This window comes from Hordeum vulgare, chromosome 4H (genome assembly GCF_904849725.1).
Source record: "Hordeum vulgare subsp. vulgare chromosome 4H, MorexV3_pseudomolecules_assembly, whole genome shotgun sequence".
NCBI classification, from domain to species: domain Eukaryota; kingdom Viridiplantae; phylum Streptophyta; class Magnoliopsida; order Poales; family Poaceae; genus Hordeum; species Hordeum vulgare.
In genome coordinates, this window is record NC_058521.1 from 596,568,461 (window position 1) to 596,594,862 (window position 26,402).

The 26,402-nt window shown below is 43.2% G+C and overlaps 1 protein-coding gene across 1 annotated transcript in view; it reads right to left on the reverse strand.

Moving 5' to 3' along the window:
- The window catches only part of LOC123449901 (callose synthase 9), a 42,643-nt gene that overhangs the window by 2,771 nt on the left and 13,470 nt on the right, over positions 1-26,402 (reverse strand). Inside the window, exons 21-48 of the mRNA XM_045127265.1 lie at positions 25,704-25,790; positions 24,125-24,210; positions 24,028-24,052; positions 22,940-23,034; positions 22,783-22,864; positions 22,529-22,689; positions 22,311-22,431; positions 20,127-20,224; positions 19,941-20,031; positions 19,684-19,844; positions 17,466-17,575; positions 16,928-17,062; positions 16,775-16,843; positions 16,513-16,687; positions 16,260-16,374; positions 15,411-15,530; positions 11,654-11,769; positions 11,482-11,565; positions 11,287-11,399; positions 8,887-8,939; positions 7,998-8,174; positions 7,048-7,095; positions 6,429-6,587; positions 5,920-6,033; positions 5,723-5,811; positions 5,477-5,635; positions 5,281-5,383; positions 4,581-4,700 (exon numbers count right to left, since the gene is read on the reverse strand). Coding sequence (XP_044983200.1) covers positions 4,581-4,700; positions 5,281-5,383; positions 5,477-5,635; positions 5,723-5,811; positions 5,920-6,033; positions 6,429-6,587; positions 7,048-7,095; positions 7,998-8,174; positions 8,887-8,939; positions 11,287-11,399; positions 11,482-11,565; positions 11,654-11,769; positions 15,411-15,530; positions 16,260-16,374; positions 16,513-16,687; positions 16,775-16,843; positions 16,928-17,062; positions 17,466-17,575; positions 19,684-19,844; positions 19,941-20,031; positions 20,127-20,224; positions 22,311-22,431; positions 22,529-22,689; positions 22,783-22,864; positions 22,940-23,034; positions 24,028-24,052; positions 24,125-24,210; positions 25,704-25,790 — 3,066 coding nt within the window. The remainder of the gene's footprint in view (positions 1-4,580; positions 4,701-5,280; positions 5,384-5,476; positions 5,636-5,722; positions 5,812-5,919; positions 6,034-6,428; positions 6,588-7,047; positions 7,096-7,997; positions 8,175-8,886; positions 8,940-11,286; positions 11,400-11,481; positions 11,566-11,653; positions 11,770-15,410; positions 15,531-16,259; positions 16,375-16,512; positions 16,688-16,774; positions 16,844-16,927; positions 17,063-17,465; positions 17,576-19,683; positions 19,845-19,940; positions 20,032-20,126; positions 20,225-22,310; positions 22,432-22,528; positions 22,690-22,782; positions 22,865-22,939; positions 23,035-24,027; positions 24,053-24,124; positions 24,211-25,703; positions 25,791-26,402) is intronic.

Here is a 26,402-nt window from a genome sequence, read left to right on the forward strand (position 1 = left end):
GCTTGTTGGCTGGTTGTTGAACTCAGTGGTGCCCTCCATTGGTCGCTCTGTGGAGGGACTATCCACGTCCGCCGAGATATGGAAGACTCTATCCACCCAATACTCAGGCAAGGGTAATTTCATGCTAATTGCTCAGATTGAGGGGAAGATCAGTCGGCTGCGCCAAGGCGATGACATGTCAGTGATGGCATATGTAGCAGAGCTGCAAGCTTTGTGGGCAGAGCAGGATAACTGTGATCCTCTAGAACTCTATGATGCGGCGTGCATCGAGTCAGGGCGCAAGTGGATTGCACGCAGGCGCGTGCTGAAACTGTTGGAAGGCCTCAGAGGTTGCTTTCATGGCAGGGGGCTTCCCTGTTGCACCAACCTCTCCTGCCAACTATTGAGGAGACTATTGCAGCAATGTCTCAAGAGGAGGTGAGGCTATCTCTTGAGCATGCAAACGTGAAGTTTGTGCCGGCTTCGACATTTGCAGTCACTGAGCGCATGGAGTGGGGAGATCCCAACAAATGTCATATTTGTGGGGAGGTAGGTCATTGGAAGAGGGAATGTCCAACTCGTGGTAGAGGCAGGGGATACAACAGAGGGGGCACTGGCAGAGGCAGGTATGCTCGAGGCAGAGGTGGATACCCATGGAACTCAGTGGGTCAACTTTCTAGGGGCAGAGGTGGCTACTCAGGAAACTCAGGGGGCAAGGCCCATATGGTAGTTGAAGAGGACACTGGGACGTCACAGGGCAAGGGAGTTTATGAGGCTGCCTATGGAGACTTTGCTCACTGGGCCTCCACTGATGAAGGTAATTCGATGAAGGCATTTCTTCCTCCTAATGAGAGTGCTTCAGAGTGGGTCTTAGACTTTGGAGCATCTAAGCATGTTGCGGGTAATTCCTGTGTGTTTGAGTCTTACCATAAGCATGCTCCTACTCACAAGGGCACTATACAAACTGCCGATGGTACCAATCAGCCTGTCGTAGGGGTTGGCACAGTCAAATGCACTTCAGCCATCTCCTTGTCGTCAGTTTTGCATGTGCCAGCTTTTCCTGTCAATTTGGTCTCTTTCAATGCTCTCATTGATCAAATAGACTGTCGTGTGATCCTTGACAAGTTCGGTTGCTTGATTCAGGAGCGACAGACGAGCCAGAAGGTTGGGACTGGCACCAGGCGTAGGGGGCTCTGGCACATGGACCAGGAGGTGCAACCGGACTTGGTGTGTGCTGCGACCATGGAGGACAAGGAGAAGCAGGTGATGATCCATCATTGTAGAATGGGTCATGTATCTTTTGATAAGATGAGTAGAATCCTTCCGGATGTTATGTGTGGAATAGGCAAGGGCAAGTTGACATGTGATGCTTGCGAATATGCAAAACACACACGAGCCTCATATGTGAGTAAGGGGCTTAGAAGCATATCTCCTTTTATGCTCATTCATTCCGATGTATGGACTAACCCAGTAGTGTCAATGAATGGAAAGAAGTATTTTGTTACCTTTATTGACTGCTATTCTCGTATGACTTGGATTTACTTGATGCGTCACAAGGATGAGGTGTTTAGCTGTTTTCAGAACTTCCATGCTCTTGTAAAGAACCAGTTTCAGGTGCAGGTCAACGTGCTCAGGACTGACAATGGTAGAGAGTATGTGAACAATATTTTTGGGGATTTCATGGCTAACCAAGGGATTCTTCATTAAACTTCATGTCCGGACACCCCACCTCAGAATGGAGTGGCCGAAAGGAAGAATCGTCATATTCTTGAGGTTGCTCGGTCATTAATGTTTACCATGAATGTGCCTAAGTTCTTATGGGATGAAGCAGTTATGACAGCCACGTACCTGATCAACCGGACACCTTCCAGGATATTAGGTATGAAATCTCCGTCTGAGTTGCTCATTGGAGATAATAAGTTTGTTGTTTCCCCAAAGTTGTTTGGCAGTACTTGCTTTGTTCGTGATCACCGACCATCTGTTGGAAAGCTTGATCCTCAGGCAGTGAAGTGTGTCTTCCTGGGATACTCTTCTAGCCAGCAGGGGTATAAATGTTGGTCTCCCTCTGAAAAACGCAGGTTCGTGAGTATGGATGTTACCTTCAGGGAGTCCGAGCCATTCTATGGTACGCCGACTGATCTCAGTCTGCTATTTGCAGAGCTTGACATCCTACATCATGTGCACGATGGTCAAGAGGGGGAGAAGGATGTGTCTCATACTCAGGGTGATTCTGTGGGCAATAACACTGCTAATGATGTGCAAGTTCAGGTCCAACCAATAGTGGGAACAATTCCTGTTAGTACTCTCACTGATGATGATGTGCAGGTTCTTGTCGAGCCAACCGTCGATACACTTAAGATTGGTGCTCTTCGGGTTCCTGTTCGGGATCGATGGCAGACGAACACCCTAGTGTACTCTCGACGGCAACCACACGTGCAAGGGGAGCAGCAAGGCAGTGAGGCAAGAGTGCAGGGGGAGCAACAAGGCAATGAGGCAAGAGTGCAGGGGGAGCAGCAAGATAGTGAGACGAGCTCATCTGACACAGTGGAGCTGCCCATTGCATTGCGAAAGGCTACACGTGAAGCGGCAAGAAAGGGTGAAGTAGCAAGGAAGGCTCTACCGAAGGATGATGCTTGTGATGATCTTGATATTGGCAATTTTGTGTCTTATAAGGCTTTGTCACCCACATATAAGGCGTTTGTTGCCTCCCTTCAAACTGTGTCAATTCCAAAGGATTGGAAGGTTGCAAAGCAAGATCCGAGGTGGCGTGAAGCGATGATAGAAGAGTTGGAAGCACTAAGGAAAAATAAGACATGGTTGCTAACCACATTGCCGGCAGAAAAGAAAGCAGTGAGTTGTAAGTGGATCTATACAGTGAAGCAGAATCCTAAAGGGAAGGTGGAACGGTATAAGGCCAGATTGGTCGCCAGAGGATATAGTCAAACTTATGAAATTGACTATGATGAGACGTTTGCTCCCGTGGCAAAGATGAACACAATAAGGATATTGGTCTCCTGTGTTGCAAACTTTGGGTGGAAGTTGCATCAATTAGATGTCAAGAATGCCTTCTTGCATGGTGAGTTGCAAGAAGAAGTTTACATGGAAATACCACCTGGTTTTGGTACTTCAGAGACTACGGGGAAGGTATGCAGGCTGAAGAAATCCTTATATGGACTAAAGCAATCACCAAGGGCCTGGTTTGATAGGTTCAGACGTGTTGTCCGTGGTATGGGGTATGGTCAGTGTAACGGTGACCACACGATGTTCTACAAGCACTCTGATCGAAAGATCACCACTCATGCTGTTTATGTGGATGACATTATCATCACTGGAGATGATGAGGAGGAAATAGAGAGATTGAAGGGTTGTTTGAGCAAGGAGTTTGAGGTAAAGGATTTGGGTAACCTAAAATACTTTCTTGGCATTGAAGTGACTCGGACAGAGAAGGGAATCTCTTTGTGCCAACGAAAATACACCTTGGATCTCTTGAGTGACATGGGCATGATGGGATGTCGTACTGCCCCTACTCCGATTGAACAAAATCACCAAGTGATAGCACAATCAGGAGAGCTAGTGAATAAGGAAGAGTATCAGAAACTGGTTGGAAGGTTGTTGTACTTGTGTCATACCAGGCCTGACATTACGTATGCTACGAGGGTGGTGAGCAGATACATGCATGAACCAAGGAGTGGGCATCTTGATATTGTGCACAGAATCCTGAGATACTTGAAGGGGACTCCGGCTAAAGGGTTGTGGTTTGGGAAGAGTGGACGTCTTGAGGTGGATGGCTATAGTGACTCTGACTGGGCCGGTTGTCAAGATGATAGAAGATCAACTTCTAGTTACTGCGTGTTTGTGGGAGGAAATTTGGTATCATGGAGAAGCAAGAAACAGCCGGTTGTGTCTAGATCAACAGCAGAAGCTGAGTATAGAGCATTATCTCAAGGGTTGTGTGAGATGCTCTGGGTGAAGTACCTACTGAGCGAGTTGAAACTTCTGAGGAAGGGGCCCTTGAAGGTGTGTGACAATCAGTCAGCTATAGCCATCGCTAATAACCCAGTTCAACATGATAGGACAAAGCATGTGGAAATTGATCGGTTCTTCATTAAGGAGAAGCTTGATGCCGGGGTCATCAGCCTTACTCATGTCAGTTCTGGGCAGCAGTTTGCAGATTGTTTGACAAAGGGTCTGGGAACAAAGGATTGTAACTTGGCATGTGACAAGATGGGAATGATAGATATCTACCACCCATCTTAAGGGGGAGTGTTGAACCGGTATGGCCCAGCCCATACAAGTTATCTCTTAGGGCCAGTGTTGAACCGGTATGGCCCAGCCCATACAAGTTATCTCTTAGGGCCAGGCCCATGTAGTGGGACTAACCTAAAAGGAGGCTCCCAGCCATCTCCCGTTCCCGAGACAGCCGCCACACACAAAACACTCGTGCTGGAGGTACTCCTCTCTCCCTCCCGTACTCCTCTCTCCCTCCCGTTCCTACAATAAGTGCTTAAAGAAACTGCAGTATCTTTGGAACATAAAATTCCACATTCATTTGTCACTGCATTTCATGTCAGCAAACAAATCAGTGTGAAACACAAACATACCAGTAATGCTGTACTTTCATTGCTTGCTTTCATGTGGTAAACAACTCCATACTGGAAAATAAAAAATCTTAAACTAAGTATAGTTTCCAGTATCCTCCCGCGGAAGGTGTGAATATGTGCCTGCAAAGGAAATGTTTGGAAATGAATTATTTACAACACCTTTGACCTCAACAAAATTTAGTCACAATTTAGTGTGTGAAACTTCCAGGCCTAATATATATTGGTACAACAAGAACATAAATCTAACTGCAGACTTAAGGAGACAAATTATGCAATGGCACAAAAGAACTAACACTTATCAGTATTTTCTTTTATTGTGTGCTTGTTAAAGAAAATAATTGCGGAAAGAGCACGAGTAATGACATAATCAGTGTAGAGGTGGTGCCAAAACAGAGCAGGAAAAGTACGCAACATTTGGCATAGTAGTAAGCAAGACGGAAGAAAAGTGAGCTTATTGAAACTATTGATACATCTATATAAGAATTCGAAAGCATAAATCACAATGCTGCTTCAAAAAAATATGTCAATATGTTCTCATGACATCATCAGGCTGCAGCAGGATATTTGTAGAAGTTCAGTTTTGTGAGTTGTGACAGTGTTGAACGTCAAAAATAATTCAGGTGTTGACACAAATAACACGGCAGATATAGATGGCATAACAGATCATTCGAGACTGGAGAGGCAAGCAACATTGAATTACCAGTTCTTCATCCCACCAAGCTTCCCAGCTTTCTTCTCCTTTAACCCCAATACCACCTCGGTAAAAAAGCCAGTTTGTCCAGTCTCTGAAATCCTCGACGACCCTGAGAGAAGGGGTGGCACAGGGTTTTATCTTCGTCCTGACAGTTTATAGTTATTGGCCGGAATAAACATACATAGAATGCTTAGTGGCTTACTTTTGCCATTCAAATCCAGACGGGTTGAATACGTATGGAGCAAAAAGCCAAGAAAGAGCCATAAACCAGCTACTTATGGAAAGTAAGATATAGCCAATTGCTCCACTGTTGTTAAAACCATAAGCTAGAAAGATAACCAACAGAAGTGCAACCTCCAGCCTACAAAATGGAACAAGAATTGTTGGCTCGGATATAATACTGAAATTGCACATACAATCATGAAAGTAACATCAGGTGACAACATACCCTTTCACAAAATGGCTTCGGGAATAAAGACGGTAATTCTCAGCAAACTTAATATGCCGTACCACAAAACCCCTACCAGTTGCTCTATACTGGTAATAAATAAGAAAAACAAGATCAGTATAGTGAGAAATTCTCAGCAACAGAAAAATGTACTGTGTGGAATTAAGAAGACGAGAATTACTTCCAGAAAGCCCTACCTTTGCACCTCCATGCAGTATTGTGCGACCAAAATAGTGAGTCCTTGTCCCAAGGGAGAACGTGAAAAATACGGAGCATAGTTGGAACTGCATGGTAATGAAGCTGACAAAAGCCTGCATCCACACATTCACATGTAAGGATTCATAATCGGTTGCTCTTTAGGGAAAATTTTACAAGGTAGTGGCTGTTCGTGAACGAAACTAACAAATAGTGCCAAGGTTCCACATAACACACTAGAATGATAAGCTCACCTAAAAAACGAATAAATTAAAACTATATTGGAATCAGAAAGAACATAACTTAATTTAAACTCAACAAATAGTGCCAAGGTTCCACATAACACACTAGAATGATAAGCTCACCTCAAAAACGAATAAATTAAAACTATATTGGAATCAGAAGGAACATAACTTAATTTAAACTCAAGTTATTATTTTCAAAGTAGAGACAGTAATAAACCAACCATAAATAGAGATAAACCCAGAACTCTGCAAGGGAAGGGAAATACCGTCAGGACACCTTCTTCCAGGATGAAACCTAGAATCATAGGAATTGCAGTAAACACACCAATCTGGAAAAGAAACTGGGTGTTCAGAGCTATGCTCAATGCTTCATTTCCCTGTATATCCGCCCTATTTTGAATTGATTCTCCAACACCAGATAAAGCCTACAATACAACAAAAAATGTGTCAAAGAAAATCCAAAACATGACAAAAAGAAAAGATTATAATAACAACTGAAGGAGTTTCTCTTGAAAACAGGTAGTATTTAAATGCTTAAGAAAGTTTGCATTCACTATAACTTTGTGTGAACTTTACGTCCTAAAAGTAACATGTACTGGAAGCCGCATGAACCAAAAAGAAGTTCTTATGCTGTCACCCAACGCTTATGTTGCATGAAAAGTAGTGGAGAGAAAGAATAGCGAGACATAACTCGAGCAATATGTGCGGCCTAGAAGGCTGGAACAGCAGTAACTAGTGACATAAATAAGCATGACAAAAGGCGCAGGAAACAAGTAGGTTTGACAATTGCATGCAAGTAGATTGACATGATAAAAACGACCTGTCTGAGATTCTCGCACAGAGATCTTACTGCAAAAAAGGAGAAGAACGGATACTGAATCTTACCAGATAGGTTTTACCATAGAGAAATATGTACACTGTCAGTACAGTTAGCTGCAAAAAGGAAAAACAATTAAAGATCGGTAACTCTTAAGGACAAAAGGATAAAAAGAGCACCAACAGCGGAATTCTCAAGGTCAACAGGCAGCATCTTCAATTTAAATAATTAGTTTTGTCAATGTGACTTGCAATAATACAAATCCCACAGATACAGGTATAGCTCTTATAATGCACAAAACATGGGCTTGCACAAGAAAAATGTATAAGTTGGAGTTTAAACTAAGAATTATATTTGAACATAAAATATCTGTTTGAATGATAATACATAGTAGATTCCCAGAAAGCAGCAAAAACATTATATGATCATAGTGAGCATTTGGAAACAACAACAACAACAACAACAACAAAGCCTTTAGTTCCAAACAAGTTGGGGTAGGCTAGAGGTGAAACTCCGCCCATGTTGTCTCAACATAGCCAGTCCCAAACCTGGGTAAAGGAGGGTTGTGAACTTGTGATAGGCTTGGCGAGCCAACGTCAAAACTCAGCCACTCTTATGGAGATGAAACCCAATAGATACTAAGCATTTGGAAACGGAGAACACAAAATGGTTAACAGAAAAATAGTAACTGCCATAGCAATAGCTGAAGATCCATACAAAACAATATACTATGTTCATAAATAGATGACCTTTTGGGCCTTGACAGTCATCAATAGGCAACTTTGACAATCAATATACATATGAATATAGAACTGCAATAATATGACAACACTTTCTTGAAACATCTAAATAGTAGTTTGAGTTTCACATGGCCAAACTACTTTTTTTCAAATGTATGAGTCAAGGGTTAGAGATGTTTGAGTGCACGCATTTTAGGACATTGTCTATTTATGAACAGGTTAGTAGGAAACACCGCTGCCAGAAAAAAAATAGCATATTGCATCAGATATAGAATTACCATCGTACAGAAGTAAAACCCAACAGTAGTCACATAGAAGGATAACATCCTGAAAAAGTCAAAATGTTGCCCAAGTCTGTATATATCTCTGCTAAGAACTTGTTCGCCGTTTCCTCCCGCAACTTTTCCTTCAAATAGTGCGATCTGATTAAGCCCAACATCTCTTCCTTTACCAACCTACAGAATATGTCAAACATCCACACAATGTTCAGAAGGCAGTAGCGCAGCCCATGTTATATGCTACAGTCGGCTAAGAGTGGAGATCACTGTGTGGGAAGAGAGAATCACGCTGAGGGCATCAGTATGCTTGTTTAAGCATTTCATTCATTTAACTATACAATTGCTGATAAATATAATTAACTGGTAGAGGTCAACTATATTAATTGCTCTCTGAGTAATACAAAGTAAGCAAGGTTTAAAGCTGGCAGCTAAAGTGGAATCGCTCAAGGCCAAACATATTTAGAATAATAAGACAAGAAAAAATGGCATCCATCAAAAATTCAAAATACTGGAACACATGTATTGTTTACTTCCCCTTAACAAACCGGAAAGTTAGCTAGTAATGATCAAATGGAAGTAATCTACCTTGCATGACTGAATGACTTCGACCAAGAGTTGTATATTCTCTAATTTAGCAGAAACTGCATCTAAAGTTTTGTACAAGGCATGCAGTGGATTCAGTTCTGTTATTAAGTCTATCCTTGCTGACTTCAGTAGAACAGTTTTGTCCAATATAGGAGTATAGATGTGAGGAGTGAACTAATAAAAGAGTACTTGTTTAGAAAACTTCAGAGTCAACAAACAAACAAAGCTTAAGGTTTCCGCTGACTGAAACACCTAGTGATCAGCAGGTACAGTAAAACGATTACAAATTGAAGAAAAACAAGACCTGGATATACTCATGGTGAGTTATGTTCCCTTGACGCAGAGTAGAATTAAACCCTGCAATTCCAAGATGGTGCACCAGTAAGAAGATACGACTCCTCGAGTGTAATCTATTATCAGCTAACTAGCATAATGATAAACACTATAGCAGAAACAAAGTAAACTATCGCGCATATATGGAAACAGTAAGAAGGATACCATGAACAATGGAACATACCGAGTGTATATGGAAGAGAAAACATGAGAAAATATACAAGACTAAAAATATGGTGTTCACAGATGTGCACGAGGCTTCTACTTATTTCTTGAGAATATAGTTGCATAGAATATCTAGATTCCAAAATGGCATTGCAACATATCATTATTAACTTGTTCATTTCATCATAATTCTTTTCCATGAATAACCAGACTTTCAGGCTAACAAAGCAAAAATACTGTTGGTGTTTTGTTGAACAAACATGAAAACTGCAAGGGCATATTTCACATGTTGTCCACTTCTCCAGATCAGCAAACGGTATATAATACTGAAATGCGTGGAACATAAAGGATATGTATATATAGTTGACTCTCAAGTGAAGAATTTATTTCCCTTAGAGCATCTCCAATAGATGGTCCAAAATTTGGCGGTCCAAAACCGAAGATGTAAAATTTGGACCGCCAAAAAGTGCGTTTTGGAGCTCCGAAAAAAGCTCAACTCCAACAGATGGTCCAAATTGATGGTCCAAAATGAAGATGTAAAATTTCTTAAAACGACAAACTACTAGTCCATTCAACATAGTTCAAACATCAAATTCAACATAGTTTCATACATGAACTTCAACTACTACTTCAAACTACTAGATAAACTACTCCTCATCGTCGGAGCTGCGGAACTGCTCCCAGAACTCCTCCTTCTCCGGGTCGTCGCACCCCTCCTCCTCCTCCTCCGTCGCACCCCTCCTCCTCCTCCTCCTCCGAGAAGTCTGCCCAGTCCTCCTCGGAAGAGGACTCGATGGGGATCACCGTCGAGGGACCAGCCTCGTCCTCCGCCTCACGCTTCCAGTAGTGCTCCAGCTCGGCCTGGACGTACTCCGGACGCTCCCGAGCAAACCTCGCCATCGTCGGTCTCGCCGGCATTGACGACAACCGACGGCTTCTTCGTCGTCTTCTTCTTCGTCGTGATCTCCTTCATCTTGCCATGCCGCACAAGCATCTCCGCTTCCACCCGACTCTCGATCTCTGGGAAGTTGAGGTGCTCCCGAGGCCTCTCAGCACGCCACACCGCCACGTCGTAGGCATGTGCGGCCTCGTGGGCGGAGGGGTACGTGCCGATCCACCAACGCCTCCCGGCATCGGAGAACTCCACTCCCCAGTTACCGGAGGGCTTCTGCCTCACGCCGAAGAAGCCCGACTTACCCTTCGGCGTCTTCTTCGGCGCCATCGGAGAGCGGTGAGAGCGGTGGGGCGGTGGCGGACGAAGCTGGGCGGGGCGGAGCTGCGGGGCGGTGGCGGACGGAGCCGGGCGGGGCGGAGCTGCGGGGAGATGGCGGACGGAGCCGGGCGGGGCGGAGCTACAGGGTGGTGGCGGACGGAGCCGGGCGGGGCGGAGCTGAGGGGCAGCGGACGGGGCAGGACGGACGGGGCGGGTTGGAGCTACGGCGACCGGGCCGGGCCCAGGCGGAGTTGCGGCGGACGGACGGGGCAGGGTGAATGGGGCGACGGCGTGCGCTGCGGCCGCGGCAGGCGGGCGGCGCGGCGGCGTGGAAACAGCGGCGCGGGGCGGGGCCGGATCTGATGCGGGCGGCGGGTGGCGGGGCGGCGGCGGGTTGTGGGGGCGGCAGACCGGCGGCGGCGGAGCGGCGGGAGGTCGCGAGCGGGCGGGCGGGAAAGGAAATGAAGTGGCGGTTGGGCGTTCGCGGGCGGCGGCTGGTTTTGGACCAGATGCATCTCGTGATGTAAATTTGCACCGCGAGGTGTTGCATTTTACATCACGAGGAGGCCGCGGTCCAAATTTTTTTACATATGGACCGTCTGTTGGAGCTGCGTTTTTGGCCTCAGGCGGTCCAAAAGTTAGTTACTTTTACATTTGGACCATCTATTGGAGATGCTCTTATAAAGAGCAACACAGAATGGTAACCAGTTGAGATCTAAAGACAAATCACAACAAGATTGGAATATTTATCAGCTCACACGAGTAATCAGAAAGGAAGGGAAAGATAATGCAAAGACTCACTTCAAACATAACCTAATATATAGTGCTCAGCTTCTTAGATGAAAAACAGATATAGTTTCCAATGAAGAGCTGTGTACCATCATGTTCTTAACTCAGAAAATAATAGGCAACCACAGAACAAATTAGTTCTAGAAAACTAAAGGATAATACACAAACACCAAGAGACAAAGCAGAAAGGGTATTTAATCCTACCTGCAAATATATCCTCACTGATATTGATGATACGGGACGCCTTACTGATGCCACCCCTCGTAATATGAAATATTCTATCAAACACGTCTGGGTGACCATAATGCATTCTCACTCTGCAAAAAGAAAAAGATGTTAACAAGATGCAATTCTAAGATACTTCAGTCGATTAGAAAATTAGTATGTAAATGCACTTACTTCAGTGGATTAGAAAGAACACGCTGTCCTAATGTCACAAAACTAGTTTCCTGATTTGACATAAATGAAGCAAGGGAGGAAACACTACACAAGAGAAAATGTTATTTTGACTGGGTTTAATAATGGAGTAAACCAGAAAAAAATACACAACCAAAGTATACTGAAATATCACCTTCCGGTGAAGACATGTTCTCTAACACCAAGAATTGAAGGCTTGAACTTGCCATGATTTTGAGAGAATTCCTCAAGCAGATTTCGCATTTTGAGTGCCTCCTCGAAATAGTTGTCCTTCAATTGAAAAAACAGCTCAGCAATGATAAACAAAACTGTATACAGTCTTGCAGTGGATCATTAGTCAAATCCTCGAGACAGTATACATAATAGTCGTCTTTTCATCCATGCTCATACAGAAAGTAAATGCCAATGATAGAGAAATTATGCAAGGAATACAGAACTACCAAATGTGTAAGAAATGAGCACACAAGAAAAAAATGTACGTTGGAAAGTGAAGGTGCAGCAAATAAATACATTTTGTAACAGGAAGTACTAGATAGCTGCCTCAATGACTGTAAAACCTTCTCTGAGTTGGTAGAAAACTTATTATTCCCTTCAAAACAAAGAACAATGTATGTCCTAGAATATTCAAATGTGCAGAGTTTGGACTAAAATGACAATAATTAAGACAGGATCAAAAAGGCAATGTGTATTGATAGGGCGGGCTTGAACAGTAACCTCTCCTATCTGCCTGACTTTTGAGGAAGAGAAGATATTCGGCTTGCTCTGTTTGGGTGCCAGCGGGTGAGGAATATTTGGAGAAGCTGGGGTCTCAAAGAAAGGATTGAAAAGGCAATGATTATTGATAAGGCGGGGTCCACTATTTTAGATTAACTTATTAGTGGCGTTGATTCTGACGGTATGTACATGGAACATGTTTCTACGGCCGTCCTTGTCACTGGGATGCTGGTATAAGTTGTGAGAGAAAAGGCAGCATGTTAACAATGAAGCGGTATAATTGCCTGAACGATCGGTGCTCTAGATTCAGACTTTGCCTCTGAATTACTCCCAGGCCGGAAGCACTGGTAGCAATTCCGACAAAACAACACTTTAGATTGTTAAAAAGCTAATGGTGATGTCTCGCTGTCATATGATGATAGTACAAGTTCTTGTGGTGCGGTGATACAAGATTATGCTGGCGACTTTGTTGTGGCGGAGAATTTCTTCACAGGGCCTGTAGCGGATGAGCATACCACAGAGGCAATGGCACTGAAACACATACTGTCACTAGCTCACCTAATCGGCATTGAACATCTGCTTGTGCGTTCAGATTGTTTGTGTTAGGAAGTATTAGTATTAGTCTAGGAGTCTTTATTAGTCTATTAGTATTAATCTAGTAGTCCTTATTAGTCTATGTTTACTTTCCTTGCACCTCAAGTCATGTGTAATATATATATGCCCCTTGGGCCTTCAATACAGATAAGTTGCTTTTCTAACATGGTATTAGAGCTTAGGTTATTTTTTTCGAGCGCCGCAACTCGCCCTCCCGATCCAATCTCGCGCGCTCCACGCCGCCTCGTTCTGCTACTCGATCTGAGCAGGGGCGGCTTGTCCTGGGATCTTCTCCGCCTCCAGCCGCCGCCGCCTCATCCCGCTGGATCTCGCGCCCCCAGCCGGCGTTGTGTTGCTCCAGATCGAGCCGATGATTCAAGGACTCCTCCGTCCGTTTCCCCATCAAGCTGTTGCAGGACGCCGCTGCTTGGATTGGGACGGACTCGTGCGCTGCTGACGCGCGCATCCTCTGGCCTCCGCAGCCGTACGGCCGCTGTCCGACTCCGCCATAGTCTGGCCGCCGTCCGTCCGCTGTCCGCGTCCGCCACCGTCCGGCCGCCGTTCGTCAGCTGCCGCTGCGATCTATGCCTGGCCATCCGTCAGTGCATGGCCATTGAGATCCGTTCGGGGCTGCATCGTCTGTTGACTTGGGCATAAACTGCTTTGGTTAGCCTTGGTGCTGGCCTGCATCGGCTGCTGTGCACACACGTGATGTGCTGTACTATTTCTGGTGGTTCATCATCGGTTGATAGTGTTTAAAAAAAAAAAAAAAAAAAAAAAAAGAGATGTTCCTCTCGGGTCTGCATGTTTGTTGCCTGGTGGCTCCTGCTGCTCCCGTCTCGCATCTGGGTCGTTCCTCGACGCTTGATGCTCGTTCATTTGTATAGGCGTCTTCCGCAGGCTGTGGTGGTATCTTTACTACTGCTCCTCTTGCGAGCTTCACATATGATGATTGTCGCTTTTTCTCGACACCTCTCGCGACTTTCATCGGTTGTACTGGTGCACATGACTCCATATTGTGTGCTTTCTAGTTTATTTTTTCCGCTGCGTCCACCAAATCCGTTCATATTTTGTGTTTTCTCATACCATGCGAGTCCACCATACCTTAGTCCGTCAGCCTTTCTCCGGTCCTGATCCTTTCTATGCAACTTTTGTGGCCTACTTGCCCTTGTTGTTTTCTATAGGATTTTCTGGACTTCTTTTGCATTGTCGATCTACGTCCATGTGCCTTAACCGCCGAGCTTCTTTCGCCGTCGGTTGTCGTGGACTATGATTTTCTGCACAATGCTTTATTCTCTTGATGTGCCATCTTCTTTTGACAACCCATCTTCTCTTGATACTTACCTTGTATCTTCAAGTGATGCGGTGTCTACCTCTGATGTGCCATCTCTTCGTTCTCTCCTTCGGCGACTCGACAAATTTTGAAGACTCTTCATGCTACGACGACACTCTCAAGACGCGGATTTGGATTATCATTTTTTTAGTATTACACTTCTTCAAATGCAATGCTATTGCATACGCTTTGCATTTGAGAGGGGGGGGGGGGTTAGGAAGTATTAGTATTAGTCTAGGAGTCTTTATTAGTTTATTAGTATTAGTTTAGGAGTCCTTATTAGTCTATGTTTACTTTCCTTGCACCTCAAGTCATGTGTAATATATATATGCCCCTTGGGCCTTCAATACAGATAAGTTGCTTTTCTAACAGTTTGGAGCTCACTGATCGCATGAGAGGTGGGCTTGAGTCCCCAATCTGCAGCGGTGTCGATAATTGATGATAGCTTCAACATAAGTCTGGAAGGGATGGGCTCCGCCGAAGGTCAAGTTCTTCCACTGGCTTGTGAACCTGGACCGATGCTGGACCGCGGACAGACTTGCTCGCCGCGGCCTCCCACATCAAGCCCGCTGCCTGCTTTGCGACCAAGAGCCAGAGACCATCCGCCACCTGCTACTAGCCTGCCCCTTCGCGCGGCAAACCTAACACGAGGCTCTTTCCTGGCTGCGCCTACCAGCCCTGGCACGAGGCTCTTTCCTGGCTGCGCCTACCAGCCCCCACGCCGGAGCAGGATATCTCCATTCAGGATTGGTGGATAAGGGCGAGAGATGCCACACCACCATCGCTCCGCAAGGCGCTGAGGTCCACCACGCTGCTAGTTCCATGGATGATCTGGAAACATAGGAATGCGTGTGTATTTGATCATGTCACTCCGTCGCTCTCCGAGCTCTCGGATAGGATCAAAGATGAGATGAGGTGTTGGGCTAGAGCCGGGGACAAGGGGCTTAGGGTAGTCTTGGCCCCATCCTGGGATGTCCATTGAACTACTTGTAACCTGCTGTAATCGTCTCCTCGAAGGCTGACTTTCCCTCTTTTCAATACAAAGAAACGCATATCTCTGCGTTTTCTCAAAAAAAAAAAAAAAATGGCAAGCTTAGCCAGGATTCATCCCTCCAGGCATGTGGACGGAGAATCTGCCTTTTCTCTTTTGGCTCAGAAATGAATGATGTATCTCTATTTGATTCAAATAAAGGTAGCCAGTAGCCATAAAGTCTTTCCCTAGAAATGATGATAAATTACTCAAGAAAGAAGCGTGAAGATAGCTAGATACCTGATTCATATCAATGGTTTGTACAGCATTTCCGCGAGTGAATATTACAGCATGGTTTTGATTTTCGGGTTTACCCTCCCCAAGCTTTGGATTGCCAGGCAATTTAACAGAATAAATTTCCTGCGATAGGAAGATTAGTTTGGTCAGAATGAACACATTGCCCATATAACAAAACACAATATTGAAGTTCACAGTTGAAGATTTAGTGCTGCGTGTATAAACAGGTGTATGGTCATAGAGTAAGGATATGAGAACTGCGATAATATGTAGGGCGAGGGATGCCACGCCACTATCGCTTCGCAAGGCGCTGATGTCGGCCGCGCTACTGGTGCCCTGGATGATCTGGAAGCATAGAAACGCGTGTGTTTTTGACCATGTAACACCATCGCTCGATGAGCTCATGGACAGGATCAAGGATGAGACCAGATGTTGGGCAAGAGCCGGGGCCAAAGGGCTCAGGGTAGTCTTGCCCACATCCTGGGATGTTCACTAATCCTCATGTAACGCTGTTGTACTAGCCTCTTAGGAGGATGTAACCCCCCCCCCCCCTTCTTTTCAATACAATGAAACGCAAAGGCTTTTTGCGCTTTCTCGAAAAAGAACTGCGATAATAGTATCAGTATGAACAATCTATGTACTTACTGTCACGGCCTAACCCACAGTTTCTGCACAAAGATTTTACGTAATATACGAAAACAATATAAAAGAACTAAAATAGTAGGCAGTAAAGGCGTGATCAGCGAATACAACGGCTGAAACCCAAGCCAACTGCTATTGAGCAGCCCTTAAGAAAATCGATAACAGCAATCAACCTTTAGACAGGAGGAAAGACATCCAAAACTAAACTACCTTGTCCTTTCCATGGATGTCAGCTTTCACAAGCTTTGAGTAATACTCGGTGCTAGACTTTCCATTCTTAATGCTCTCAACAACATCGATGTAAGCAATTCTGAGAGCTTCATTTCTGAGAAACAAAGAAAAATCAGAGACGGTGTACTTGTGTAGCACAATATAATACGCACAAAAAGGAAGAGCTAATCAGCTCCTTCACTTGTTCTAAAAAGAGAAGCATCGCTCATTTAGTATGAAATATAAAGAGCACCTTTGCATCAGAAGAGCTATATCTGCAGCTTCTGGCTTCCCTTCACCTTTCTGCACTCCGTAGATTTGGCAGGTAACCACATACGTAAATTTCAAATCAGCCTGTGCGCGTGCTTCAGGGGAGTACTCAAAATGTGTGTCAGCCAGACCAGCTATATCCAATGCAGATTCGAGGTCTGCACAAGAAAAACATCAGAAAAGGATGCTACATGCATTCAGTTAAGTAAAGAATTTATGTCTGACAAGGAAGCTAGTAGACATACCTTCAGAATGCATTCTCTCCAAATAACTTTGCAACATAAGGGCCTTTCTGTAGTACATCATCCCACGAACTGCAGACAAACATAGTTACAGAATATGGATCCAGGAATGCACACGGAGAAGAATCAACATATAAGTTCCAAAAGATAGCAAACCTGTTCGCGCTAATGTCTGCCCTCGGTAAGATGCCCATAGCCGAAGTTCTAGTATGTCATTCGCACTGCTAAAAAGCTCACTGTCTGCTGCATTTTCATCCCTGTTGATGCGAGTAAGGAAGTTCTTCCATTCATCTGTATACATAAGTTAACCGCATAAGGTTTGGACAAGGAATTCCCATGGTAACAAAGAAAATTGCATTCTCAACAATTAAGACGGGAATGAAATAAGCCCAGTTGTATAGCATTAGTATTGATGCCAGTATACTGCTAGGTCAAATTGTCCATGTTAGATATTAGCACTCCTCCAACAGGGAGGCTATGGTCCATGGGCGTTTGTCTTATTCATGATGTTAAGAAGTGACCAGTTGATAACAACAAGTTGGGTATCAGGTCTACTTGAATATAGAAACAGATCTCTTCAAAGGAAAATGGTTTGAACAGAGCAAACAAGGGGATCTCTCAAACCAATTCATTGGAAGCTGGCCACCCTTTACATAAGTGTCACCAAATTTCACCAGGGAAAGAAAGAACAAACCTGGATAAATCTTCTGAAGATAAAATAGTGTAGATATACCATCTTCATTTTTCTTTTGGAGTTCGGCGATGCTATAAAGCACTGTCTCAGAGTAATATGGAGTAAATACGCTACAAAAGAACATGGCAATGTCAGAGGCAGATAAGCAAGTGCAACTGAATGGGGGGGAAGGAAAACTGAAGTTTGTACTCACTTGACCTGGAAACGAGTATTTAATTCTCAACTCATAGTTTCAGCAAACTCAAAGTTGAGAACTATATACTCGAATGGTATGGTTTCAAATACAAAAATATGAATGATTTAGTTCTAGTACTGTCAAATACGCTGCCTACTACACATCAAGGAATATGTTTATGTTACAGAGTTGCAGATTGGGTGTTATACCAATTCACAGACAAATATGTAACAAGAGCCCTCCTACAGCCAAGTATTGCAGTAACTGTAGGATATTCGTATGTATACCAAAACCACTAAATTGTACATACATGCTGTTTAGCAGGACCCTGCTAAAAACGCTAGCCCGCCATTTAAAACTACGGTCATCACTCATCAATAGATTCTAAAAGAGACCTCGGCAGAAACTTGTGGATGGATAGCTGTGAACACATTAGCTCTATCAACCACTAGGAATTATTTATAAAATGTTTACAAGGAAATTAGACATGTACAACTTAACAAATATGATAAAATATACAGAATTTGGGTAAAAAGCATATACATGTACAACTTAACAAATATAATGTACTTTGTTATGCTACGGTAAAGATCTAATGGGTTATAATTTATGTATTACTTAATCAAACCACCAAGAATACGGAATCATACACGTGTTATACAAAGTATTGTTATTCTATATACTATTTGTACAAGAAAGGCATGGCAACAAGAATAACTAAACAAACTGGCGTTTCTTTTAACGAAGCCCACATATTTCTGATATGCCAAAGTTAAACCAGTATGAACTCAATATCCACTAACTGAGATAATGCTTTGCTTATCCTTGTACACATTAGTAGATATACTAATAAAAATACATAAGAACATATACTGCTCCTGCCCCACAGGTGCTTCCATACGAAAATAAGGTGTAAATGGTCATGAAAGATTTGAAAACAAATAATCAAGCATCCGAAAAAAATGATCTGTAATGTGGCAAATATTAGGAGAAACAAAATCCCACTTTAGTTTTTTTTTCTTTATCTCTTTGCAGTCAGAATCTGTTTCTCTTTTAGTTTCTCCATTTGTATATAAAGATTACCTTTCAAATTTAGTGGCATAATAAACACATTTTTTTGTCAAATTTTTGAAACATTTTTATGGCCAAGTGCACCGTGTTTGAGGAGGGCGCTGTAGAGGACAGCCATGTGCCAACAACTTTAGGGGAGAAAAGGACAGGGCACTATAGATAAGAATGACTTGGACAAGAGAACAGGAGATTACAGATGAGAATGGCTTTATTGGTTGCTTTTGCTTAATTTCAAATAGTATGTGCCAGCCCATTATATAGACCTCAAGCATATATCCCTCATAGTAGTATCTTATCTTAATTCTTTTTTGCACAAAAAAGACATCTTCTCATTTAGTACAGAGGCAAGTTCAGTACACAAAAGCTTGAGGCCTTGGAGCAAACGAAAAACAAACTCACAACAGGCACATAAAATCTAATCTCATAACAGGATGCTTATATTTATCAGTTGGAGCTCTATCTAAAGCTAGGGTCGGCTGAACCGTTGCTTCACACATGAATAGGAGCAGTAGAAAACTGATAACCACTGCATGTGCTCTCAGTTTTCCAAAACAAAGGACAGTTTTGGTCAGTGTCTTATTAAAATCGGCTGATTCTAGATTCTTGTTGAATTACTTATGAGAGAATGGCCCATCGCAGCTTTTTCTCCCCACTGTAAGATTTGTAGCAACATGTGCAACTAAATATCCTGCCGGACAATATTATTATAGGAAATACCGAAAATTAAAAGGCAGTTGGTTTTAGCCAGTTTCTAGTGAAAATCAGCTCGTTCTTGCTATGTTATGGGGCAACCTTAACTTGCAAAATTAATTATATTGAAGTTTAAAAGGTGGAAAAAGGCTGTTTGCAGCTGTTACTATCATTAGAACCTGCAGAGAGTGGAATCAGGTGCAGTGGCAGTACTGCTTATGAGAGAATATTAACAGCTCCACAGTCAATGGAACAGGCACAAAAGAACTAAAGAAGCCTCACCTAAAGGAAAGCATTTCTGAAACAGGCCTTGCAACAGGCATTCGCATGAACAAAGAGTTCGTGAAGAACTGCAGTCTCCGGCTGGCTTCCAGGTTTTTAGGAACATTTGCAGCTGATTCCTTGATGGTCAGAAGTGAATGCAATCGTTTGATCATGTCCTTCTGCATTCCGGTATATCAATATATATTTAAATAATAGTTATAAAGAGATGAAAGCTAACAGGAAAATATCAACTCAACAAGATCATACGACAATACCAATCCAGGTTCATTTGGCCACTTGAGATTACTGAAGAGGCGGCCTTCGGCTCTTGCTCTATTTATCTGACTCCAATCGTCAATGTTACCACTAACATTCATAAGCAAAGGGGATTAGAAATGAAATGGCACAACAGCATACAGATCTGACTATAAGGTTAGAACATTATAGACAAGATAGCAGACCTCAAATCAACAAAAAGTACTTCGTGATGAACAACTTCGTATAGATCTTGAATAGCATTAACTGCCCCCTTCTTCATATCAGCAGATTCCGTTTCTTTCTGCAAAACATCATTTCAACAGTTATATAAACTAGTAAACTGTTCTAAATACCATACTAACAATAGTATAGATTTTAGGACCAGGGATTAAAATGTTAGATCAGGATCAGGAAAAGATTTGTATCATATTTGACTACTTTCACCAAAGTCCTGAACACCCTTGGTCAGACCAACATTGCTCCCATGATTTATAACATATGATTTCACCTATTTCTTGGAACCAAACAGCCTTTCTCACAAACTAAAGACTCAAAATTACTGCATTATGTGTGTGTTTTCATGAATCAGTTACCAAGTAACTCAATCATTATGTTTGTCTCACAAAAGATGTGTAACGAAAGTTATCTTCCAAATGCTAATAACATAACACTGGCAGCAAACTCCCGTCGTTGGTCTAGTCCTAGATAGCAACAGCACTTTAATGGACTTGAGTAAACGAAAATAGGCAGCACACTCCAGTTTATCTTACAGGTGGTAGCTATCTAGCCTCTTTATGCATTCATAAAAAATGTTTTTATTGCATATGTTTGAATTAAGGGACTTCGACCCCATTTCACTCCAAAGCCAACATGTCAGAAGTGGCCCAAATGGACATGCTAGTGTTCCAAGTCATGGCTATACAAGGAAGTGCAAAAACTGGAAATGTTGATAAGAGTTGTCACTGCCAATTAAAGGACATGCAAACCATAATTTATTTAATATAAGAAAGCACATCCAAAACTGCCAGCCACAGGGGCAGATCAAAATGGTGTAGAGAATGCTAGGAGGTTTCAGCAGAATTTTTACAGTACCAGCGACATCTGTCTTGAGTAGATAGCACTCTGGCTATAAAATACAAGATTTCTAACGCTCTGTTTGGATGTTTACATTCAGGCCTGGTATTGGGCATTGGCATTCATCTGGGCCGAATACCACCGTTTGGGTGACTTTGGCATTCAACCGTGGCATCCGGGCTCGATATTGAGCAACCCGTCCCTAACGCAAGAAGCCCCTGGCCCAATTCGGAGGGTGTGCGCTCGACATCGCTGGGTATTGAAAAGCAGCGTCCTGCCTTCCATCCCCGCTCGCGACAGAGGAACGACGGCGGCGCAGGTAGCCCATCCCCCCACCTCCACCAGGGCTCCGGTGGACGGCGTCCCTCTACCCCGAGCTCCGGCGCGAGATCCGGCAATCGGCGGCCCTCCCTCCCACCCTGTCTCCAACCCGAGATCCGGCGGCCGGCGGCCCTCCACCCCGAGGCTCCGGCGCAGGTAGCTCTCCCAAGCTCCAACAGACGGTGCCACCCTCCCGCCCCACCTCCACCCCAAGCTCTGGCGGCCCGCGCCACCCTCCCGCACCGCCTCCCCTTGAGATCCAGCGGCCGGCGGCACCCTTCCGCCCAGCCTCCACCACGGGATCCAGCGACCGGCCTTCTCCCCTCTCCCCTGTCCGGCAAAGTCTCATTCGACCTAATTCCACACTTTCACCATCCAAACGGAATTTGGCATTCAACCTCGATATCAAATCGTGTTCTAGATACCAAAACATCCAAACTGAAATATTGGCATTCAATCTCAATACCAATATACTGTTATATTGGTATTCAACACAATGCAATGCCAAGACTCTTAATGCAAACATCCAAAGGGAGCGTAAAGAAAATCTAGTTCTAGCAAATGGTATAGATTGGATTTCAGCCATGAATAAGGTGATCTTCCAGCAGATATGGTCTATACAAGACATGTAACTGAAAAGAGAATGCTAGGAGGTTTCAACAGAGCTTTCACAGTACCATGGATATCTGCCTCAGTGAGTAAGCAATAAAATACTCCCTCCGTCCGGAATTACTTGTCGCACAAATGTATAAAAATGGATGTATCTAGAACTAAAATACATCTAGATACATCCATTCCTATGACAAGTATTTTCGGACGGAGGGAGCACAAGATAACCAAAGAGAATCTAGTTCTAGCAAATGGAGAAGTTCGGACTCCAGTGGAATAAGGTGATCTTGCCGTAAATATGACCGATACACGCATGTAACTGAAAAGGCACCCAAAAAACACACCAGAATATTAATGTATTCAAACTAAATCATAATATTTACCAGTATTCCCGCTACAGCAACAAGCTTGGCAATGACATTAGGCAATTTGCTGAAATGAATATCACTCTGGATGTTGTTCTTTGAAATGCTTTCTTGAATACCATCAAAAATCCTTTGCACCCTAAAAAATTAAAATACTTTGCAGCATAAAAAATCTGCTGAACTACTAGGTGAAAGGACACAGAATGAAAACAAATAATGTTCTAAAAAACCATTACCAGAGATGGCCTTCTTTATCTAGAATAGATGACAGGATATACTTGATGCTATGAAAGCACTCCTCAACAGCGTATTGCATATATTCGTCCTTTGAGATCCTTAGCCATAGTTCATCTTGTGAGTCGTTGCAATCAACTGCAATATCTTTGGCCAAGAAAACCTGCAATCGAAGGGCAACTGATCACTAAAGTGACAGCACGTGGAGAACATGCAAGGGAATACTATTAGAAGTTAAACTTGGTTGACTTCTAACCTTGCTAGCAAGCAAAAAAAGTGGCCACTGCACAATTGGAAGACCACCTATGTTCTTTGGCATCAAGAGTAAATCCAGCTCACTGCAAAAGGGTCAAAACATCAGAGCTATGGCTTTCAACAAAACAATAACACAAATTGAGAAGAAATTTGCTGACGTGTTGCTAATGTAGTCCTCTTCCCGCAAATTCTTCACAATTTCATTCCAGAAAGGAGCGAATCTAGATGCATCAAGCTTGTTTAACTCTGCATGCTGGTAAATTTGGTGTTTCCAGTGTCAGCATATTTAAACTAAAAATAAATAACTCAGAGAAAACATGGTATATTTATAATTTGCGCAACAAAAAGGCAGTATTACTTGCTTAAGCAAAGCAATAGCAATACAAATGCAAAACACTTAGCCATAACTGTTATAACCAAAATCTTAAACGACCATGCCGAATTATTATAAGTCCGGTGCAAGGCAGGAATTGAAGTAGAACAATGATGACTCCGATAATGGCTATACACATTAGAACATACAGGACAATTTAAAAACAAAATGAAAATTACACAAGATATCTAGAAAACGCTAAAGAGGGGCATCACAGGTGTAAGGCATAGGAAGCAGAGATGCTTGTGTAATGGAGGAGGATTAGGACTGAGGAATACTCAGACAGGAGGAGAAACAATGCCTACCTATTTAACTTTCAGTGGAGAATTGATTATTTTGCACAGGTATATATTCACTTTGTAGGAACAAGAATATTCACTTTGCACAGGAGGAGCAATGCCTACCTATTTAACTTCTTAACAAATATATTCACTTTGTAGGAACGAGAATATTTCAAGTCTGAAGTTCATGCTTTAAGCTAAGGAGCCAGTGGCTACAAGAAAAATAATACTATAACAGACAAAACAAGCTACCACTGATCCAAAATTTATCACTTTCATGTCCATTAGCAAACACACTTGGTAATTTTGACAACAAATATGAGCATAGATAAGTTTTTACGAGAAAATTAGACTGTCATATTTCTCGTAGAAGGTACTCCAATGGTACGTTTCTACATGTTTCTAGTAACATATGAGAGTAAATATCAAGTTGAACCATGAGCTCTTTACAAGACAAAGCTTCTTAACTTGAGGAAATAAATATTGAATTTGGAGAATATATTTCAAAAAACATGCGATCAGGGATCCCGCTACAGAAAGCTAAATTATAAAGGAACAAGTTGTGGAGTACTGATGTGAAAAGGAAACACACCTGACCAGATGATAGCAGTTGTTTCCTGTATGATCCATCAAAACCAGCTTTAGTGTATTGAAATGGTGTGTAAAAAAACTGTATAAACATTTAAAACCTTTTTGGAACAGCAACATGAAGTTTATCCATGAATACTTCAGGGAACTTCTCAAAGAACCTGTGAACTGCTTCAACAGACCTAATCTGTAAAAAAATAGGACCACCAGGCAGGATAAAGCAACAGATAATCAAACAAACCGCGCTTTATCAGCCATAAATATATGAAGAGCTAGGAAAGAAAACAACAAAATATGAACCATATGCGGGGAACCAAAAGTTAATATATTTTGCATGTGAATGGTTCATGTGCTATTTATGATTGTATTTCCTTAGAGCATCTCCAACAGCCGCGCTTCGGGCCGCGCCCAAAAAATGCGTTTGCAGCGCGCGCTTCGAATGGTTTAGCGCGGAGATAGGCGCTGGCTCCAACAGCCGCGCTATAATGCAGCGCGCGCGCGCCGCTCCAGCAGTGCCCAAAAATGCAGCGCGCGCAGCACGCACAAACCACATATACACCACATATACATTTCAAAAAATAGGCGCAAAAACGATCAAACAAACAAAATAAATCAACAATAAATAGTCATTACAACTCAAACAAATAGTTTATCCTTCAGTACAACAAATAATGCAATAAACACAACCAATAGTTCATGAACAATACAATACAAATAATGCAATAAACACAACCAAATCATGCTCTTTGTCGTCCATGCCATGCCCACCACTCTTCAATCAGATCCTTCTGAAGATCATTGTGCGTTGCGGGAGAGAGCAGGAGCGAGCGCGGGAGAGTCGCGCGCGCGGGAGCCAGCGCAGCAAATAAGGGGCGCGGGATTGCGTTTCGGCCAGCGCGCTGAAATGGAAATGGCGCGCGCGCCGTTTTTGCGCGCCCACTGGAGCTGCCCGCTGCGTTGCGCGCGCGCTAAAACTGCCTTTTTTGCGGCGCGGCGCTTGTATAGCGCGCCTGTTGGAGATGCTCTTAGAGCCATCTCCAACAGACGCGTGCTAGCGCCGCGCACTAAAAAATTTATTCAGCGCCGAAATAGCGTTTTTTAGCGCGCTGGAGAATGTTTGCTCCAACAGGCACTGCAAAATATGGCGCCCAATCCGACGGCCCCACGTGCAGCGACCAACGCGCACAATCCGGCGCCTCAAATATGCAGCCCAGAAGCCAGCACGCCCAACTGCAGCGGGCGCGCTGACGCATTTTGTGCGCGCACTATTTTACAGCCTCTGCTGGAGAACTAGTTTTTGTCTCGGGTGCACAAAAACGCCAGTTTTTAGCGCGCGAGGCCTTTTTTGTGCGCCTGTTGGAGATGCTCTTACAGAAGTGCACTTTACACTGACTAACTACACATAATAAGCCACCTCCTGAGCTCAGTTATCTAGAACCACAGTTGGTGGAACAGCCAACCGGTTCGACCCCTCATCTTTTATATTGACAGCGTTGGTGGAAGTTTTCCTCCCACACCTCCCCTCTTTTTACTAACTACACAGTGATAGTCCAATAAAATCATCTTACAGAAAACAACAAAGATTCCCTTGTAAACAACAAGAGTAATAGATCTTCCAGAAGCAACTTGTGAGAAAATAACCGCATGAAAACAGCATACAGCTACAGTTTAAGGGCTAACCTCTCCCAGGCGATCACGTGCACCAAGGAGGAATCCAACAAGAGCAGACATGATGGTGTAAAAAACATGGATGTCCAAAAGATAGATCTGCACAATAATATTCCTCTTATAAATATGCATTTATGTTCACTGCGTATAAGAAGCAGCTACCTGCACAATCAGCCTAACAGAAATAAAAGGAACAAGCAAGCTGATGGACAGGCATATGCAAGTTTAGCGTACCATGTATCTGATCTTAATTATAAAGGTTGCATGGTGATTCAGCAAGATAATAATTTGCCACAGAAACAATATTTATCAGTTTGTCACCTATCCATGAACTAATAGCCAGCATGCCAAAATAAAGATATAAGAAGATAAATTACCATCAAAACAGATAGTCTGAAACAAATATGTGGTCATTTTACTTATCCTGTGGCCGCTGGCAAGGAAACCATATTTTTTTTCAGGTCTGAAGCTATGTTCACACCATGCATCAGCTGACATCTACGTGGTAGTTCAACTATTGACTCAGAACTTTCAGTCTACAGCACAGAATTCAAAATTCATCGTCACATGCTCTACAGATCAGGATCAAGTAAAGCAATGACCACAACTGATATCATCAGCTAACCAATATGCAGTGAACACATCGGCACAAGAGCACCCATGTTTGACCAGGTAATGTTGGGTTTAGCCCCACATGGTTTACTCCTAGTT